Source organism: Vulpes lagopus, chromosome 7, assembly GCF_018345385.1.
Source record: "Vulpes lagopus strain Blue_001 chromosome 7, ASM1834538v1, whole genome shotgun sequence".
Classification (NCBI taxonomy): domain Eukaryota; kingdom Metazoa; phylum Chordata; class Mammalia; order Carnivora; family Canidae; genus Vulpes; species Vulpes lagopus.
Window position 1 is genome coordinate 76,016,794 of NC_054830.1, and position 22,232 is coordinate 76,039,025.

The window sequence follows — 22,232 nt, forward strand, 5'->3', positions numbered from 1 at the left end:
GGTAAATGATCCCTGTGCTCCAGAGAGGAGCAGGACTCTAAAAGATGAAGCTACAGAAAGGTCGCCAGGGGTTGTAGAGATATATTGACATGTGTTCAAATCTAATAGGATCTTGGACAAGGTACTTAACCCTTCCCAGCCTCTCCCCTCAAATCAAATGCCCTTAGAAGCCCAGAATGAAGGACGGCCAGCATCATAGCAGGTAAATGGAGAAGGGGCCATGATCATTGGGCTCATTGATGGAACCATGAGATGGGCAGAGACAAAGAAAAAATAAAGCAGGAATGATACTGTCCTTGCAACACTAGCAAAACAGAACACCCAAGCAAGAAATATCATGTTAGTGCCACAGTGCAACTCAGAGATAGCCCTGAGGAAAAATTTTCTGAGGCATTTTTTGAAGAAATTTTGTTTGTGGTAAAAGGTGTCAGATAACAAAAGGTGCAAAAATCCTCTTTGAAATTTGATGGAATTTTCAACCTGTTGGGCAAAAGATGGCATTTTTCAAAATGTATTTGGGTGAGATGATAGACCATTTGATACTCTTAGATTTTAGTCCTTTCCATTTGTAGCCTAGTCTTAGAACAAAGGTTTACAAACAGCTTGCTCACGAAAATCACCTCAGGTGCCTTCTGAGAGAGAGAAATGGGGATGGTCTGATATCGGTGCCTGAGAAAAAAAATGACTTGTACTTGAAAAGCATGTATACCATACTTAAGCTCAAACGTCAGTAACAGGTAGCTCAGAGAATTGAAAGCAGAGTCCTGCAAAGATATTTGTACACGCATGTTCATAGCAGCATTATTCACAATAGTGTAAAGGAGGAAGAAACGCAAGGGTCCACCAACACATGGATAAGGAAAGTGTAGTATGTACCTACAATGGTATAGTATTCAGCCTTAAAAAGGAGACATACTACAACATGGATGAATCTTGGGGGCATGGGACTAAGTGAAATAAGCCGGACACAAAAGGACAAATACTGTATGATTTCCCTCATATGAGGTTTCTATAGTAGTCAAATTTGTAGACACAAAAAGAATGGTGGTTACCAGACCTGCAGGAGGAGTGAATGGGGAGTTATTTTTTAAAGGCTATAGAGTTTGAGTTGTGTAAGATGAAAAGGCCATTGGTAAAACAACAATGTGGATGTACTTAACATCACTGAACTGTACACTAAAAATGGTTAAGAATGTAAGTTTTATGTGGATTTTGCCCCAGTTAAAAAAAAAAAAAGTCAACAGTTAGCTTCCTTTGTTGTCTTTGTGCATTTAACTTATGGAAATTTCAACTATAAGCCCCTGCCCCTTATGCAGTCTTGAACTTCCTGCCTCTCTCCTTGTTCAAACCAGACTTTTGCCTCTGGAGTCCCCAGAGAAGAAGCTTATTAACCCTCTATTTTTTCCTCCTTTGCCCAAGTACCTATATTTATATTCATTCCACCCTCTCTCTCATTCTTTTCTTACTAATCACACTGTATGGTCGAGGAAATGGAGGCACTGCTGAGAAGCAGGAAGAAGGTTTGTCCCCTAGACTAAACACAGCACTTAGATGGCATAGAAAATTCTTTGTACATGAACTGATGAATTAAATTGGGAGAGCTCCACATTGTTTTGAGCCTTCAATATACACACACACAAAATAGATTTGCCCTAATCCAGAATAAATGATATTTGGGGTAGAGTTGAATGAAAGTTGCATTTGCACTGCCCACAGAGAGACGTTTCTAGGCAATATAGAGTAGTGGTGTCAGCAAAAAGGCAGAGAGTACTGATCAATCTTGGAGAACTCTAATCCTGATTCTTGTAAATTCTGGTTCATAAACAACTGATATCCCATTATCTTAATAAAGATAAGTCCTTAAAGCCCTTAAAGAATACTTTTAGGCAATACATTATTAGCTTAATTTAATATATATGTGTAAAACATATAAATATATACTATATTTAATAATTTATGATATATAGTTATATAGTTGAAAGAAAAATAGCTTCAACACTGTGCATGTTTGTATCTCCTCAAAGCACGCAGCAGTGCTTTGTCCACAGGAAGTAGTCAATACATGGTTATTGAATTTAGAATGTCCTTCTTCCCAATCAGTGAGGTTTAATATATTTCCAATTCAGAATGCCTATTAATTTTTCAGCATTAGTAAGCCTTCAGAAAAAATCCATTTGGGGATGTGTTTAAGAGATCACAGCAAATACTATCATATACATGATGAAGAGAATACTGTTAAAATGAAGCATGCTTATTTAACACACCGGTAGCCATTGATAAAATGTAATTTAATTTAATCATTTAAATTTACATTGTTAATGTACAAGAGCATTTCTTTCAAACCACAGGTTAACACACACTAAAGAGCAATGCTGTTAGAAGAGCAGAGAAACTTTGGAAAACTCTGCTGTCTGAAATGAAAGCAAGGCACTCTCCATTAACAGCTGGTGGATTCCTGATTTCCGCCCACAGAAGGCATGTTCGCACTGAGAGAGCTCTCCCACAAGGGAAGAATCACCTGCTTTAATTCTTGCTGTCCTCTTCTGAGCTAGTTTGGTCATCCACTCTGTATAAACTTGTGTGTCAACATCAAGACAAAAAAAGAGAGTTGAGTTGATGGATTACGTGGGAGGCTCTCATAGTTCTTACAACTATGGAAGACAGAAGAACACTGGCTATCACCTTTATTTTCAACACTAGTGTCTGGACCTAGAACTAAAAACCTTCATTCTTTCCAACCAACCAATCAATATCACAGCTAAAAAGTCTTTTCCTTAAATCTGATGGGTGTAAAAATAAAAAGTAACAGCATTTCTCCAGGGCTCTGGTTTTTCTGTTTGTTTTGTTTTTCTTTTATGGACATGACAAAAAACAAGGATTAACTTTCCAATACTAATGGTGCACCAAAGGGTTATGTATGCACAGTATTTCTAATTTATTCAAATTCAATTTGAATTTGGTCTGAAGCTACCTTGTATGAAATGTTAGCTTTCCTGATATTTAATAATGTTTATTATGTTTGCATATAAGCTCAAAAAATTAATGCAAAAGTACTACTATACTCACGGTTATCAGGTAAAATGTAAATATTAGTGGTTATTTTTAAAAGCCTGTTTTCCTATAGATGCAATAAGTTGAGTAAAAACACTATAGAAAGGAGAAGTAGGTCCTAGTCTTGATTCTGGTATTGGCCTGTTGGACCTTGGGCAATTTTTACTTATCGCTGGGTCCCGTTTGTCTCCTCTATGAGTTTCAGAGGTGTGGGGGACCAGTTGACAAGTCAGGCCCCTGCAAAGTCTAATGTTCCAAGGGCCTAACATTGCAGACCCTATCACCTGGATATAAAAATAATAATCTTTCATAAAAGCTCACACAAACATAATACATGATCAAATACCAGAATGACTCTTGGGGCAGGGGGGAACCAAACCATATATGCTTTGCTATCTGGGTTATCCTTTGCAGCAATTAGGCAATTCATTTGGCATTTGTTTGATTGTATAATTTAATGACAATATAAACAGTATAGTTTTGTTATTTTTTTCTTTAAAAACACTAAAGCAAAAATGATTTAAAGCTAACAAAAACTACTGTGACATCATTTTGACATTCAAAGTTTGTTTCTTAGCAAAATGGCCAAAGATATTTTGATTGATACAGAGTATATAATATAAAGACTTTTAGACCTAAAAATCTTCAAACATTATTCGAATTTAGCAAAACATAAGCAAAATTTTAATATCAAAGTGCTAAACAGTACTGCCTTAAAAGTCACTGCAAATGAATCATAAAATAACTGCATGGGAAGTAACATTTATTGTACAAATGGTTAATAAAAAGACACATTATAAATATATATATGTAACCTGCTATATTTATATATATATATTTGTTTATTTAATTTCTAATTGGTGTATCCAAGTTACTGTGAACACCCCATTTAAGTACTTTGTAACTCAGCTTCCAGGAGCTGGTGGTCTTGCAATAAATACAGGCAAAGCTATTACAATATAACGTGCATACAAATGTTTATACAAATAAGGACACTATGCAACAAATTATCTCATAGTAATATGGCATCGACAGTATAAACATACAAAAGGGAGTACGAACACGGAATGTTGAAACGCAGCCCACTAATCCTGTCTAGTAGTCACATTCATACTATTATTTTTTAAAATAAGACTCGCTTGCTCTCCAAAATTGTCCTTGTCACCAATAACAAAAATTAAATTATATATACTTTAAAAATCTTATTACCTCTGGTGTTTACCCTGTATGATCAGTTATTTGTATGTTCTTATTTAGGAATCTAACCCTTGAGACTCGCTGGATGTTCCTGGGGCTTCTGAATGAATGTGCCAGTCGGTTGCTATTAACTGGAGCAACTTTAGGGAACTCTGTCTCAGTTGATAGAACACAACCAACAGGGCTGTATGCAATCCATTTTATAATCTGAGCCCCTTTCAGGACAGCTGGGCATCAGGGCAGAGCTCTGGATCCACTAAGAGTGGCCTAAAATCTCGGATGGACCATTCCTCAGAAGCGCTTTACAAGGCAGGTGGACAAAGCCTCTGCTAGGAAAATGAACACATGTCATTTGCCAACATGACTGCCTCCTTTTTATTTTCATATAAAAGAAAGGAGAGTTCATAAACAAGACTTAGTAAGACAGCACTTTAAAAATTGCACTTGTATATGGAAGCGAACAGCCATTATCATTTTGCTATGTCTGATTTATAGGTAATCCTCATCTTTCACCATTTGTTAAAATAAAATAAAGGAAGAAAGAAATTAAGAAGAGAGAATTTCTGCCTTCTTTGCACCACATACATACCCTTGATACAGGAAGTGTATTCTAAAGATCAACCTCAAGACACATCCTACCCTGGCGAACAACCGTTGGCTGTTCTTGTTTTTAAATACAAAGCAACTATAATTGTATTCCCCAGAAAGAGTTTTAAAACAGTTATATTATCCTTTTTTTTTCCTGCTCGGATAGCATCGTCCAAAAGTGCTTTGTTAGCAATTTCTTAGAAAACCCTCATGAACTCTACCCTCCCCTCCCACACCAACCCCAAAGCCTAAATATAAAACACAACCCCAACACAATACTTTGCAAGTTTTCTGGCTTTAGGTTGTAAGGAAAAGTGCCAGAAAAAAAAAAAGTCTTTTCTACAGGAGCTGCTTTTTCTCTTAAGGAAGGACAGAAAACAATAGGCGTCCAGACCCATTCCTCTGCTGCTTAGCAAGTAGGTGCCAGGCGGCTCCCGTTCAGAAAGGCAGAGTGTCCAGGAAGAGCTTGTCGATGATGGAAGGTGGAGACACCAAGTCTTCCAGCTTCAGGTAGAAGATGCGCTGGAGGCCCAGGGTGCAGATCTTGCGCAGTTCTACCAAGGCGCCCAGGACCTTGGGCTCGCTGGGCTCCAAAGCCTGTCCCTTACTCTGGTGGTCTTTCAAGCTGCTTGTGATCTTGTTGCATAGCTCCTCCACTCTCTTTGGTTCTTTTAACCCATGTCGTTCTGTAGAGGGATAGAAAAGGGCAAGTTTAGGAGGATGTTACATCTTAAGAGACTTTGGGTTTTCTTTATTTTATTTTATTTTTTTTAAGTAGGCTCCACGCCCAACATGGGGCTTGAACTCATGACCCTGAGATCAAGAGTTGGATGCTCTCTACTGCCTGAGCCAACCAGGTACCCCATCTTTTTTTTTTAAGATTTTATTTATTTATTTGTGAAAGAAAGAGAGAGAGAGGAGGAAGAGAGAGAGAGAAACAGACTCCTTGCTGAGGAGGGAACTTTGTGCAGGACCCTGAGATCATGACCTGAGCCGAAGGCAGACACTGAGCTGACTGAGCCACTCAGGCGCCCTAGGCATCCCCATCTTCTTTTTAATTTCTCATTTTAGCAAAGTTTTTTAAAATTTAAATTTTATTAATTAACATATAATGTATTATTGGTTTCAGAGGTAGAGGTCAGTGATTCATCGGTCTTATATAACACCCAGTAGACAGCCTCATCTTAAGAGACTTTGAATCCCAAATTGAGGTCTGTGTCTTCTACCAGTTGGGATGGCATTTTTGAATCCAAGTACCTCCATCTTAGAGGTAACTCATAGCCTTTGTTATCAAATGGCATCAGGGTTCGAATCCCAGTCCTACCACTTCCTCACTGTGTGCTCCTGAGTTAGCCTCTGACTTTCTGCGCCCCAGTTTCCTTATAAAGTGAAGATAATAACTGTCCCTAATTTAGGGTTTCTGGGAGGACCAACTTAGGTGAAGCACACAGTTCCTGGCACATAGTCACATTGAATGAATGACAGAGTGGTTATTACTTTGCATACATTATCCTATAAAAGTCCTATCAGAAAGCAACTCTTTTTTCAGAGTGACAAAGAAACACATCGAGGAAAGTGAATTAATGTCCCCATCTGTTAAGATGGGGAAGGGGGATCTGTAAGTTCCATTTGCTAATGCAGGGGCTGCCCCACAAGACCCAGCACAAAGCACATTCTTATGTTTTCATGCTAACCAGCATTGAGAAGAATCCAGCTTTTCTTTTCCCTGTTTTTCACTCCCCCTTGAAACACCTATTGTCCTACACCTGGCACTCTGTACAAAATACATGTGTCTTCCTGCTGTGGAGATGGAAAAGTCAAAGAGAAGGGAAGAGGCCCTGAAAGAGGCACTGCAGGGACTTTACAATGTAGCAAGACATGAACACCTGTATCTCATGTTTTATAAAACAATATATAAAGTGATCCACAGGTTAAATATTATGATCTCCCATTTTATTTTAATGTTAAGTGATTTTCCCAAAGTCTAAATTTTGGCTGCTAAAAGCTGCTAAACTGATCTGAACTCAGTTTCCTGAGGCACATTTTGTCCTCCTGCCACAGAGCAATGTTGCATCTCTAATCAGAAAGGAGCATCACATCCAGTATAAATCACTCTGCTCTCCCTCAACATTTAGATACCAAAGCCTCTTTCCTGAGAGAAGGTCTTGGCCCTAGTTAGTCAGGGTTTTTATTCTAAGTATATTTACACGTAAAACAATAATTCTCATGAAATCGAAGACATCCTTCCAAAGGGAAATCAAGCAACAGTGTCTAATTTTTCCTACGTTTATTTTTTCAGTTGGGGATATATGCTTTCTCATTTTTTAAAATTCCAGTATAATTAATGTGCATTATATTAGTTTCAGGTGTACAAAAGTGTTCAGTGATTCAACAATTCTATACATTACTCTGTGCTCATCAAGATAAGTGTACTCTTAATCCTCTTGGGGATATTTTTGTTAGGGAAGTTGTTTCCTTAAAACAAAAAAATCAATTAGCAAAGTGGAGCAATATCCAGACATTTTTTTTTCCTTCTTGTCCTAAATCAAAGGAGGCCCAGGGACCAGGAGATCTGCATTCTTCCATAGGTTTAAGGCTTATCTTAAAAGGAGGAGGTTGGATTTAATGACCTCTAAGGTCCCTTCTAGCTCTGATGTGTTATAATTACATTAAATTACAACCATGAAAATTGCCAGTGGCATCTCAGTTGGCTGTAACTTGTGGGTGTCTCATCTTGATGCACCATAATATAGAGAAAAGGGCACTGGATGTGCAGTCAGACGGAGCTGGGTTCCAGTTTTGGTTCTGTTACTTACTACTAGCCATGTGACTTAATCTCTTAGGACCATGTCTTTGTAGGAAAATGGGGATTAACAGGGTGGGTGGTAGATACACAAGTCTTTATTGTATTCTTCTTTATTCCTCTCTGTGTACCTCTTTTTAAAAAAGATTTTAATTTTAATTTTTAATTTTTTTAAAGAAGAGTATGCACGTGTATATGTACACATGTGTGTGAGAGTGCGGGTGAGAAGGCAGGCTGGTGGGGGAAGGGCAGAGGGGAAGAGAGAATCTTAGGTAGGCTCCATGCCTGGCTTCGAGTCTGACTCTGGGCTCCATCTCACAACTCTGAGATCACAACCTGAGCTGAGATCAAGAGTCGGACATTTAAGCAACTAAGCCACCCAGCTCCTCTCCCCAAGATTTTATTTTTAAGGAATCTGTACACCCAATGTAGGGCTCAGACTCACAACCCTGAGATCAAGAGTTGCATACTCTACGGGCTAAGCCTGCCAGGTTCCTCTTTTCTTTGTGCCCTACATACCACACAAAACATTGAAAGAAGAAGTATAGTTATAATAAAACTCACTTCCATGGGTATTGACAGGCTCAACTAAGATGATGCTACCAACTTTCTACCAACTGCAGAGTGCTCCATGCATGGTACAGTCAGCGCCTGCGACAATGCCTGACAAACAGCAAATGGTTGGCAACCACAGGTCAAACAAAAGGCAACAAAGTCCCCTACTTCTCAAGCTTTGCAGTGCATGATTTTGCTTTTCCCAGGAACTATTAGCTAATCAGTCTAGGTGCAAACCTGTCCTCTATGTTTATCTTTACTATATACGTAGTCTCTCTGTTTAGTCTCAAAAGACACACCCAGGAGTGACCTTCAAGAGTAATTTTGCCTGCAACGGTGTTCCTTCTAAACTCTTATTCCACCTCCCTCTCCCCTCTGCCCTGCCACCAAAACAGAAAAGCAGACTGCAAGTTTGGCAGTAAACTTCAAGAACTGTAAAATGTTCATAGCCTCTGCCCAAGTAATCCCACTCTTGGGAACTTATCTGAAGGAAAAATTCAGCAGAAGAATAAACTGTATGCATGAAGACATTTAGGGTTGCAGTATCTATTTAAAAAACTGGGAAAAAGATAAGGGGTGGAAGAAAAGAGAACTATTAAGTCAAAAATGGTATATGCACATAAATGTAGGCATCAGAAAGGACAGATATGAAGGCTGTCAAGCAACATGGAAAAACATATATCACATAAAAGAAAGAACAGAATATAAAACGGCATCTAAGCTGGGATGACATCTATGCAAAATTTATTTCTGCATATAAAGAAGGGTGAACAGAAACAGAAAAGTGAGAATATGAGATTGTCAGATAACTCTTTTCCTTTCTTTTAAAATTCCCAAGTTAGCAGTATTTGTATATTAAACTGTTAACATAAAACAACCTGGGATTTGGTCTCTCTATTAGCTGTAACATGCTCAGTCATCTTGCTGATAATAATGTCTATTAATAGTGAGCTATGGCAAATTAGGTTCCGAACCTAGGGAAAGATGCTTTTTCCCAGAATAAAATAACTAATCCACTGATTTAACGTGTGCCTTCTTTTCAGTGCCCATGTCTTGCGTTGCATTCAAGATCCCATATTCGTTTTCAGGATAAAGAAACAGAGAATGGTATTGGCTGGATTTGGGGAGGGGGTTGATTACAGAACCTTATAACTAGACTTTCTCATGGCCAAACTCACAGAAGGTGCCTCAGAGTTTTCCCTGCTCTCCAACCAGTTGTGACTGCTCAATAACTATGGCAACCATTATTTATTCAGTGAATTCAAGTGGAGATCGATACCTCCCTGCCAGCTGGATCAACCCTAGGCCTGGAATTCCTTGAGGAATTCAGAGACACTCCTGTTAGAAGCCAAAGGCACCTTCTTTGTTGTTTTGAACAGCTACTGGATTTGTGGTTTCTTTACTTTTTCAAAAGGGCTGAGATAAAATTCAGTCTCCATGCAAACTACTGCCAGCAGCCAGCAAGATTTCCAAATCACTAGGGAGTCACTAAGTGGCTGGGACCTTCCTAGTAATCTGAAATTCCTTAAAACCCCCAATCACTGACGTTTTCATTTAAGGACTTCTTTTCTTTTCGGTGTCTGGTAAACATGGTTGCAATACTGATATACAGAGACCTCATCAATTCTGGGGAAAATTGGACATTCGGATTTCCCCCTTCCTAGAGAATCACACACAGATTTTAGTGTAAGATCTTTGTCCACCATTAAACAAAACGGGCCCTTCGGCATGTCTTGCTCTTTGATCTACATCATTTTTATCTAATACGTCAGTATTTAACTCAGCTTTCTGTATCCAAAACTTTAAAATGCATCTTATAGAAATGGTTAAGTAATGGATTTACGTGTCACAATCATAGAACATATGTGTTGGAAAGGATTTGAATCATTTAGTTCACACTCCCACCCAAAACAAGAATCCCTACCATGAGAGGTCACAAAGAAAGTGCCCCACCACTGGATAATAACAATAGACTTAGTAGCACTTTATATTATACTCTTCTGCTTAGATTATTTTATCACACTCTCTCAATATCCTTGTGAATCAGGTAGGACAAAGATGATCTTTACTTAATAGATAAGAAGGCTGAGAGGCTCAGAGAGTTAAGTAAGTGACTTGCCCACAGTCAAAATTAGCAAATGGCTAATTTCTTTTGCTCAAAGTCTAGGCATGTTTCTATTATACTGGGATGCCTTGAACGTCATATTAGGATGTTCTTCTTTATCCTGAGATGATTTCAGTCTCCCTGTAACTCCTGACTTTCTGTGTACCTATTTAACTAACTGATTAATTACTTCTTTCAACAAATACGTACCGAGTGCCCATTCTGTGCCTAGCAATATTATAGCCATTGGGGAAGAGCAGTGAACAAAACAGATGGACAACACTGACCTGTGTGGTGTTAGTATCCAAAGAAACTGCTGAATTCCTATGCAATTTTAGCTATCCATGCCACAGACCTCTCTGCTGAGAGAGGAACGGAAGCAGGTGGGAGGTGGAGAGAGAGGAGGGAGGGAGAGTGGGAGGGGGAAAGGGAAGGAATGGGAGAAAGCAAAGAGGGTGGGGAGAGGGAGAGATCCAGTGAAATAACAGAACTACTAAGATCTGTGCTCATGTTTTTCCCTTTTCACCTCGTTAAGAGCTACTTGTCCTTTAGATTACGGATCAAATATTTCTTCAAGGCAACTTTCCTTTTTACTCCCAGTTTATTTATTAATTTTTTTAAATAATAAATTCATTTTTTATTGGTGTTCAATTTGCCAACATACAGAATAACACCCAGTGCTCATTCCGTCAAGTGCCCCCCTCAGTGCCCGCCACCCAGTCACCCCCACCCTCCGCCCTCCTCCCCTTCCACCACCCCTAGTTCGTTTCCCAGAGTTGGGAGTCTTCCATGTTCTGTCTCCCTTTCTGATATTTCCTACCCATTTCTTCTCCCTTCCCCTCTATTCCCTTTCACTATATTTATATTCCCCAAATGAATGAGACCATATTATGTTTGTCCTTCTCCGATTGACTTACTGCACTCAGCATAATACCCTCCAGTTCCATCCACATCGAAGCAAATGGTGGGTATTTGTCATTTCTAATGGCTGAGTAATACTCCCAGTTTAGATCATGCTCTCCTATGGCATTCTATTTTTTTTTTCCCTTTCAAGGATATAACAGGTTAGAATCAGATATCTATCTAACTCTTGCCTGCCTTCTCCATTAAATGTAAGCTCCACAGGGGCGTGGGCTGTGTTTGCCCACCATTACACCTCCTGAGTACAGAGGAGACACCAATAACTATCTGTTCAGTGAATATGTACACAGAGGAACAATGACCTGTAAAATATGATTAAATGAATACTAAACACATAAGCTGCTCAGAATAAATATAGAAGTTGGAAGTTAATGAGCAGTAGACAACATTCACAAACTCTAAAACCTACCACATTACAAGCTTTGGAGTCAGACTTCCTGGATGTAAAACCTAGCTCTGCCACTTATTGGGTCTGTTTCCCCATTTGTGAAAACAGGGCTGATGAGGGTACCTGCCTCCTGGGTTGTGGGGAGAAGTAAATGAGTTAACACATGTGAAGTGTTTGGGACAATGCCCGCATATAGTAACTACTTAAAAAATATTAGCAAGTATCCTCTATGTCTACAGCTCAACTCATTAATACCCCCTTCAAATCGGCTGCTTCTCTGAATTTGCCTGTTAAGGATTTCACCGTCCTCCCCATCACTCCCACACCATGCCTAACAATTCTTCCTCCCTGGCCATCATAGTTTAATCCATTGTAAGAACACTGGTGAACATCTCTGTGATGTTCCTTGCATCTAGCTCCTCCCTGCAATCCCTCTGGCCTAGGTCTTCAGTAACTGCTACCTACACTGTTTCAATAGCTCTTGGCTTGTCCATCTGCTTCCCATCTCTGTTGTAATCCATGCCAGGTCCTTCCAGATCTACTAACTAGACAACATTAAACAAAATAGCACATGTAAAGCCCTTGGCACAGTGCCTGGCACAGGGTATTTGAAAATTATTAACTTCCTGGAATTCTAATTACCAATAGCTTTCATTGTTCCTTTCTGTTCAGATGTGGTCACCACCCCAACAGCATCAACATCACCCGGCAGCTTGGTAGAAATGCAGAATTTCAGGCCCTGCCCTGGATCTGCCTCATCATAAGTGCAATTTAACAAGATGCTTCGTGGGTTGATGCACATGAAAGCTAGGGAAGCTCTGCTCTAGCCAGTCCTGGTCCCCACGAGATGCCTGAGCCAGTCTGCACCTACCAGTCATCCAGTCTCTGTACACCTAACTCCCCAATGCCGCTTGTTCCAGAATCAAATCATTTCTACTACAAAGTTTTTCTTATGTTGAGCTGAATTTTACAGTTCCCAGTTCTGTCTCTTGGGCACATACAAGAAACAGATTCTCTTTCCCACAGCAAGCAGCAGGAGATGAGGACAGGGTGAGGGTAGCTGTCAGGAGATCCAATAAGGAAAAGCAATTCTTTCTCTTTTTGAGCAGGTCTCAGGGCACAGGCCAACACGAGGACAACAGTAATACAGTTCCAGCCAAAGAGGAAAGCTAACACCAACCAACAGACAGGACCTTCCTGCTCTGCTCTGGGCTCCATTTCTTTCTTGGGGAAGTCATCTCACTGCTACCTCTCATTGCACATGGAACATCCTTTATTGCTGGACAGTCCCCAGGGACACTGAGCTGGTCGGCACTCTGAGCCGAGGCTGTAATATGCTTTCCAGTCTGTCTGTCTTTGGTTTATTAGAGTATGTGTCTGTCTCCCCAAGGAGACCACAAACTCTTTGAGGATGAGGGATTGTGTGCCTGGCACATAGCAGATGCTCAATAAATATTATTGAATTAATCTGAATTGAAATACGGTAGTCCTCAGGAATTCAGACTATTTTCTAATAACAAAGTGGTAGGCTAAAAATAATTAATTTTCCTAATTTGGGAGACTTCCCAAAATTTATAACCCATTCATTTAACCAATATTTGCTATGTGCCAAACACTTTTAAATGCCAAAGTAATTATAAAGATGAATAAGACTCTCCCTGGCCTTAAAGAAACCCACAGTCTAGTTAGAAAAGAAGAGACACAAATAAATTACTTAATATAATGTGTATGTGGAATTGTAGGGACACAGGAAATTGTTATGGATTCTCAGGAGAATAGTTAGCTCTTCCTGAGGTAAGAAAACAACATTTAGGATAATCATAATGAAGATTTGTCTAATATCTTTTTCTCTTCAAAGTACACATTAGCTCATTTAATCTTTATAGGAAACTTACAAGTAGACATAATTATCTCTGTGAAAAATGAGAAAACTGAGATTCAGAGAGTGTAAGAAAAAAAAAGAGAGAGATTGCATAAGGAATTAGTCCAAGACTACACAGGCAGGCAGTAGCAGAGTGAAGATCTCCAATCTCCAAAACCCAAGATAATCTCTACTTTAAAAAAAAAAAAAAGATACTGTCCTTAGTTTTCTTCTGCAATGTAGCTGATGGCTATATATGATATAAAAACGGGGTAACCAGGTAACCATTTAGAATGAGCAGGGCAGCTCTGGGAAGACAGGTGGTAGAGGACATGGCAGGACCAACCACCTGCCCGGTTCTTCTATGTCATTGTTCATTGCTTTCTGCCCATTGGTCCATCCTTCCTTCCTGCTCCTCAACCTTAGAATTCATGTTCCAACAAGATCAGGAAAAAGACTACAGGGATAAGAGAAAGGAGTCATTTTCTCACTTGACAGAAGACCTGAGAGGGAAAAGAAAGCCATGGAGAATAGTCTTTTAGTGTAGCAATGCCAAATGGCATTTGGGCACTCAAGATTCCTTCCACCATCTGGTCTAAAACGTCCTTCCTGATCTTATTTCCCTTTTCACTATATGGGAGAGGTATTTTACTCTGAGGCTAGAGCATAAAAGCAGGCCATAAGATAAATATCACATTGAATCAATCTTTTCCCTGGAAATGCTTTAAATTTCCTCAAAGTGCAGCTCTAACCACTGGAAACAGAGAGCCCAAGCCCAGGACCCACTGTGGATTCAGGTCTTCTCTCTCATGCTCACTCCAGGATAGACACACTTGGAGTATTTAGCCTGCACTCTTTTGGTTCTTCTTTCTATCGAGATTATATGTGTGATTTAACACATGTGCAATGCAATGCCACTGCACGTGCTTTTCCCTACAGGTGCTGAAGCCCTTGTGATGCTATTTCCTTGATCTGGAATGTCCTGCCTCTGTATCTTCCCATGGCTACATGCTACCTCCTTGGGAAGCCATTCATGACCAGCACCTCCACCTTTCTCTGACCAAAACAAGTGAGAAGTAATCCGGACATCCCCTGCACTGAATCTATTGCTTTTAAGGACTTGGACACTAACCACCACACATTGAGTTCATTGTATCATAATCACATATGACTTCCTAGAAGGCCATACCCTTTCTGACAGTAGAATTGATGGATGGCCTATCTTTGCATCTTGAGAGACTGACACCAAGCCTGGCCTATAGTAGGTCCTCAATATTTATTTAATGAATGGATACTTATAAAACCATAACTCTACACTAACTTTCTGTTTGGGGGTCTTCTTATGTATTAAACATAATTAAGTTACCACACATCACCTCCCTGGTATCCCATCAGAAGCAAAGCATTTCTGTTGCTCCCGTGTCAGGGATGAGGCACTGGTGAAAGAAGACAGTTAGGGCAGATAAACTGGGGACTTAAAAACATTTGACAACCACAACTGTGGAGAAGGAGAGTGATCTGAAAGAAACCATTTCCTGCCCCACCTAATCACCTAGTTTTTCACAAGGAGGCCTAGAGAGAAGTAGAAGAAGCAGAAAAAAAGAAGTAGAAAATAAAAGCCTTGTGTATGAAACTTCTAATACTGCCCAGATTCTTAATAATTTTCCTAGAAAAGAGACTGGTTAAACTTCTAACAGCTCGTTTCCTTGTCATGAGTTCTTCCCTGTGGGTTTAGGAGCAGACAATTTTGGGATGAGGTTTGTGATACCACTAGCCCACCTGATCACAGTCTTGCCATCAGTCTGTATAATCAGTGGAGCTTATTCCAAAGTTGGGATTTCATGGGAGCCCATATTCAAATGGAAATTAGTATCTGCAACAAGGCATGCTGCTGTTTTCCAGACATCACTTTTTATGCCATTTCCTGATGCTTTTGCACATTTCCACCCCCCCTCCCAACAGCAAATCACAAAGTACTGCAAGGTCCAGAAATGAGAGAAGAGGAGCTCGTTTTTCCTGTGGGTATTAACCCTAGCAAGGACAACAGGCTGGTGGGACGTAGAACTGTCCCATGAAGGATATGGCTTGCTGTGCCCATGCTGTTGGTGAGTGCAGCTTCATTTTTCCATATCATGTCCTCCTTGGAGCCTCTCGAGCATCCAAGGATATATTCACCAAACAAAATACCTCCTAAAGCTCCCACCCATGTCTTTATGCCACCGAGTTTGATTCTGGACTCCCTGGGGCTTCCAAGGGGAAGGGACAGGCATATGCCTACTTTGAGGGGGTCTTTGTCACTATCATTCCAGGAGGGAATGCACGCGGACTGAGTGTCTACTATTCTGAATCCAGTTTGGCTGCATCACAAACCTACTTTCCCATAATCCTTACTGCTGCCTCACAGACTAAGTGTTGTGGATCCCCATTTTAAGATGGGGTAACTGCAGTCCAGAGAAATGAGATGCATTGCTGAATAACACACGCTTATTCAATACAGGGCCCCAGACTGCAACCTGGGGGTGCAGGATTCTGCAGTCCGTGCTTGTTTCTGCTAAGCCCAATTGCCTTCTCTATGAGCAATCCCCACATCAAGGGCGGTGGGCCTAGCAGCTGTAATGGCAGGACACACAGCAGACTGGAGGCAGAGGCAGGACTCATATCACCTTCTCCTAATTCCTTTTCCACATTCTCTGCACTGAGCTGCCCAATATCTCCAGGTGGGGACTGTCACACTTGTGCATGAACCGTGCCTCTTTACTTCAGGTGCTCCCGCGAGCCATGGGAGAGCCCTCTCAATGGAATTCATACTCTGGGAGGTAGCCTTGTTTTTGCTTCATTAATGGCTCCCATGGAAATCTCTGGCAAGCCCCATCAAAAGAAGGGAATTTCTTATCTAGGACCAAAGCCCAGGAGGAAGTGGGGTCCCACCTGGAATACTGAAAGAACATGCTAGTGTCTGATTCCTACCATACATTTTCTTTGCCTGCATGGAAACCATTAAATGATGACCCAGGCTAGCCTCTGAAGGTCCTCAGATACATCTCACTTTAGTTAACAGATGTCCCAAGAAGGTACATGTAAGTAATGTCCATTTCTGATGCATGAGAAAAAAGGGCCCACTGGTCTCAAAGGATCTGTTTGGTCCTCTGTGAAGTTCATCACCTGCCTGAAAAACATGTTTTCTGCAGCTAAGAGTGTAGCAAATCTGAACCTTAATTCCTAGTCCCAACAGCCTAGCTCATGCTTGGCTCTGATGAAAAGGAAGTGAGCCCTCCTCCCTGGGCAGGTGAGCCCCAGGTGGGATGAGCCTCTCCTGAAGCCTCCATCCGCTGTCACTGGCTCACCCTCTCCTGAAGCCTCCATCCGCTGTCACTGGCTCACCGGGTCCCAGTCTGATGAGAAGGATGAGACTGAGCAGGAAACTCTGCATGTGTGAGGGGGCAAAGGAAGCTGGGGCCTGGGGCCCTGAGGGCAGCCCTGGGGAGATGGCACAGTTTCTCTCAACCGAGTGCCTTTCTCTTTCTCATTCTGCCATGGGAACCTTTATCTCCCAAAAGATAGAAAGGGAGAGGCATCTAGGTGGAGCAACGCATAATACACTAATTGAATATGTTTTATGCTTCTGGTTCTTAACTTTTAAAAACTGTTGTTGAGTCATTTTTGCTTTTTACAAATATCCATTTTTCTCACTTCTCTGCCAACCAAAGTTGTTAAATCAAGTCCTAAACAAATAAGTAAAGGTATGTTTTATACACGTGCAGTGTTTTGCTTTTACTTTGGGTCACCTGCCAAGGACTAGGGAGCGGGGAGAACTCGCCCCTCTGCCTCATAGGAACAGGCTGCTTAAGGTAAACTTCCTTCAAAAACCTCATGTAAAAATAACCCTGAAGCAGGTGCTCCAATTGGCAACGAGCTTCTGTGGAAATTTAGATTTTTCCTGAAGGTTCATGACAATAAGTTGCAAAAAATATGTTTCTTTGTTTAAACTAGGTTAAACTTAACAGATTTTAGAAAAGTGGCAGTCGTTTTCCTTAATTTCTGGGGTGTGTGTGTGTGTGTGTGTCACAGGCAAAGCCAGAATCCACCTTTAACACAGGAGAGGAGAGGGAGGGGGACACGGTCACTTCAGTGACCGGGGTGGTGCTTACCTGTGATCATGCTCAGCGCTGACAGGCATGCTAAGGCTTGGATATCAAGGTTCAGGCTCTGCAAACTTAAGGAAAAGTCTTTAATGGAGTCGAGCCACTCCCCAAATCCACGAAGGCACTGAAGTCGATGCAGGACAAGTCCATTGCAGAACACAAACTTATCTTCAGCAGTGTTCGACCTACAATACAACGTCGGGGGCGGGGGGGCAGGGGTGGAAGACAGAGACACATCAAACAGGTGTGTTCAATCTGTCCAACATCAGAACACAAAGGCACCTAAACAGCCATTGGGCAGTGTTCAGAACTCGGTGTGGTGTCATGGAACTTGCCCAGATACTCTTTTTTTAAAAAGATTTTATTTATTTATTCATGAGAGAAACAGAGAGAGAGGCAGAGACACAGGCAGAGGGAGAAGCAGGCTCCCTGTGGGGAGCCCGATGTGGAACTGGATCCCAGGACCCTGGGATCACGACATGAGCCGAAGGCAGCACTCAACCACAGAACCACCCAGGTGCCCTCTACCCAGATCGTCTTGATGAACAGACTGTGCTTCTGGGGGATCCCTGGGTGGCTCAGTGGTTTAGTACCTGCTTTCGGCCCAGGGCGTGATCCTGGAGACCCAGGATCGAGTCCCTCATTGGGCTCCCTGCATGGAGCCTGCTTCTCCCTCTGCCTGTGTCTCTGCCTCTCTCTCTCTCTGTGTCCCTCATGAGTAAATAAATAAAATCTTAAAAAAAAAAAAAAAAAAAGACTGTGCTCCTGGGATCAACAACCACCGCCACTTGTCTGTGCTAACTTTCTCCGTGAGCATCAGCTCTGGGGAGCTGGGGATGGAGCACCCGCTCTCTTATTACCAGAATCAGTTACTGTCCCACCATGGATGGGAGACAGAGGAGAGGCACTCAGGAAGTATGGAAGTGAAACCCCAGGCACCGCCTCTTTCTGTGGTGAACACGATTCTGTTCCCTTCAGGGCTCCTTGGCCAGGACTTCTCCCTCTTATTCTTAAATGTCAAAAACTGATAAGACCTGAGACTAGACACTACAATTCCATCGTGCAGACTCCAAGAACACCCGGTCCTTGCAACTGCCAGAAGTCAATCACAAAAATAAAAAGTGACCCAAATAAAAAATAGTCGTTTTTTTTGTATCCCTCTGTACTTTCAACAGTGGATCTGTGGAGGGCTATTTCTAAAACTGCCTGATAGTTCATATTATGTCCATCATCATCTCATTTCTCTCTCATGGAAGCTGTCCTGGAACATCTAGACATCACCACTTAGCTGTGAGGCTGAGGGCACTCCTTTCATCTCTCCTTTTCCATATCTATAAAACAGGAATTCTGATTACTACCTCCTAAGATTGCTGTGGGAATTAAATAAAGGCTCTGAGAGCCCATGCACACTACCTGGGACACAAGGGGAGCTCAACCAGTATTAGGTGTAGCTAGTTCTGAATTCTCTATGGTCCTTCCTTGAATCTTACCTTTCCTTTAATTTTTAAGTCCCTTGCTACATATTTCTCTCTTTCGGCCTACTACATTAACAAGTTAATATCTCTTTATTTGTACTTCTTGGATGAGTAGCTTTATTCATTCATTCACTTAGCAAGTCTTTCCTTAGAACCAAGTATGTGCCATTCTTGGAGCCAGGCACTGGAGAAAACTTGGTGAAAAGTGCATAGATGGCACCTGCCTGCATGGAGCTTATTCCTTACTTAATCCTTTGCTGCCTGCCTAATAGAGGACAGTCCCATTGCTACCTTGGATCCTGTGCACAGCAGATTGGCTGTAATTATGCTAATTACTGACTCCTTAGCTGTAATTTCACCTCTGTCTCTCCTACAGATCCTGCCACAGAGGCACACACAGACAGCATGGTTCAGCCTCAGAGTTTAAAACCTGGACCTCAGGCCACTGGCATCAGAATCACTGGAGCATGAGTTTAAAAGGCAGATTTCTGGACTTCTTTCAAGGTAGCTCTAAACCAAAATGGCTGGGAATGAGGCACGGGAATCTGCACTTTACACTAGAGCTTCTGGTAACACAGTATGAAAAGCTTAGAGAGAAGCTTAGATCCGAGGTTCCAGCTTTTTGAAAAATCACTGCCTCTTTGTCTTTGGTGTCACCGAGTAGGATAGGTTGAAGCACATCTTTTGATCCAGAAGCTATTGGCTTGGAGTAAACACTGGGGGTTGAGAAGCTGTGGGAACTCTTTAGAGCCCCATCTGGCATACTAGAACAGTAACTTGTTACATAGAAACCCATGAGGTAAATGCAATGTTCAATATAAATACTCGCCTGCCAGGAAATACCTTATGCACCATGAGAGAATCTTCCTAGAATCATAGAATGTTGGAACTGCAATGGGCTTCAGAGATCAACAGATCTAACCTCCTCATTGCACAAAGGAAAGTGAATTTCAGGTGAAGCCAGTGACCTTCTCAGAGTCTCACAGCAAGTTCATGTTGGAACTGACACTAGAACCCATGAGTCCTGGCTTCCAGGCCAGTGCTCTTAGCCACTGCCCATTTTTATTGATGCCTGACCATATTTCCTATTTCATTCCTGAGCAAACTCTTCATGGATGACTCCATTATGAACACAGCAGGTTTCCAACTTCTTCGAAGTAAGGGGAGAACTAAAGAAAAGATAAAATCATAGTAATTACCTGATGGAAAGTCTGAGAACAAACAGCTCCAAAAAGGCTGATTCTATAAGTAATGTCTGATCTTCTTTGGGGAGATCAGTAAATCCGGGAATCTTTTCTGCCCAGCTTCTGGACACATCGATGGAGGCTGTCAGGAGGTTGTAGAACTGTTGCACGTGCTCAGCATCGGTGCCTGCAGCGGCCTGTTCGGTGGGACAGTACTGGAATGCAAACCGCAGAGAGCAGCGTTATCTTAGTTCAACAGGGATGGCAACATTATTTGCAAATTGGCTCTTGCAAGACTGTCAGCGCCCGAAACTTTTTTTTTTTTTTTGGCATTTGGTCTCCTCTGATTCTCACGATGTAAACAGCAAATTCTGTTACCTCTTAACAGACAAAAGAAATTTGGCTAAGTCTCTGGTGCAGTGGTTTTTAATCTTGATGCAAGATGGAAATCAAGCTTAAAAAGCACTATGTGTAGCTCATACACACAGAGATTCGAATTTAACTGATCTGGAGTGGGGACTGGTCACCAAGAATTTCAAAGGCTCCCCAGGTGATTCCAAAGAGCAGCTATTGTTGAGAAGAACCATTACCCCAGAGGTTTAGGTCCAAGCAGGCCGCCAGGGTCTACTGATTCCACTACAGCACAGCTGTCTCTAAGATGTTAATTAAGCCACAGTTCTCAAAGTGTAGTCCTTGGGCCAGCAGCATCAGCAACACCTGGGAATGTGCCAGGAATGAACATCTTGGGTCCCATCCCAGACCTACGGGAGTGGAATCTCTGAGGGTAGGCCCAAGAAACTGCTTTATCAAGATCTCCAGCTGATTCTCATGCATACTGGAGTCTGGGAACCACAGAATTAATCAACAGGAGAAGAGAATGATTTTTGCTTCCTGCAGGTGGATTTTTGTGAGGTAAAAACAAACCAGGCAGGGGAGGGGAGGGTGTTTCCTTAAGCAGGACCCAGGCAGTCGTGTGCCCTCAGACTCAGGACTTGTGGGTACTTAAATTAATGAAAATTAAATAAAACATAAAGTCCAGTTTCTTAGTCGCACTGGCCGTATTTCAAGGGCTCAAAAGCCATGTGTGATGGGCAACAGTTCCCTCACTGCAGAATATTCTACTGGACGGCCCTGATCTAAAGGATCCCAGGAGAAGAAAGGTACAGGTAGGAATAAAGTCCCTGTTCTACTCTTGGATATTTTGGTAGAGTCAGGGTTTTGCTCGAGTCACTGGGGGAAAAAGTCCTTCTTGGTTTCAGCAGGAAGACTGATATAGCAAGATAATAATCAAGGCACAACCAACAACACGGAGATTTGAGATCTGCAGAAATACTCATGTAAATATGTGCATCATTTCCTTTGCCCTAACACAGCCTTGAGTGCGTTTGTGTCCTTTCTCTCAGTTCCTCCGGGGTATGGATTTTAATCCTTATTTTACAGATGAGAAAAAGGAAGCTCAGAGGGACTCAGGAAGGCTAAGGGACTTTCCCAAGGTTCACAACCAACAGTGGTCCAGCCAAAACTTAAACATGGCCCTGTGACTTCCACTCTTGCCCTTCCTGGCTGGTAATATGTCTGATGTTCCTAGCTGGTAGCCTGTGGAATAGTTTTTTTCTAAAACTAAAACTAAAGCATTTTGCTTTGCTCTAATTGGAGGTCTCTGTGTGTGTACTCATTTGGTCCCATGTTTTGTCAGCAGCACAGTGACTGGTGCATAAATGACCCCCAATAAATTGTTGTTGAGTATTATTTAGTGAAAGAGTAGTCAGGGGAGCGCCTAAGTTTGTCACAATGCCCTAATCTGGCTGGAGGAGGGACAGCCAATAAACACCAGGTGCTCACTGAGGAACTACTTAGATACGAGGAAATGAAGCACTTGTCTTAATTGGGTCTCTTTTTTTCTCCCTTTATGCTTTCCCACGAGGCATCATGAAATAACAAAAGACACCATCAGACAAGGAGA

At 41.6% G+C, this 22,232-nt stretch overlaps 1 protein-coding gene across 1 annotated transcript in view; it reads right to left on the reverse strand.

The window, feature by feature from the left end:
- Positions 1–2,267: 2,267 nt before the first annotated feature.
- NR4A3 (nuclear receptor subfamily 4 group A member 3) overlaps positions 2,268–22,232 on the reverse strand; it is a 40,183-nt gene continuing 20,218 nt past the window's right edge. The window contains exons 6-8 of the mRNA XM_041764732.1: positions 20,285–20,484; positions 17,617–17,795; positions 2,268–5,522 (exon numbers count right to left, since the gene is read on the reverse strand). Coding sequence (XP_041620666.1) covers positions 5,275–5,522; positions 17,617–17,795; positions 20,285–20,484 — 627 coding nt within the window. The 3' untranslated portion in view covers positions 2,268–5,274. The remainder of the gene's footprint in view (positions 5,523–17,616; positions 17,796–20,284; positions 20,485–22,232) is intronic.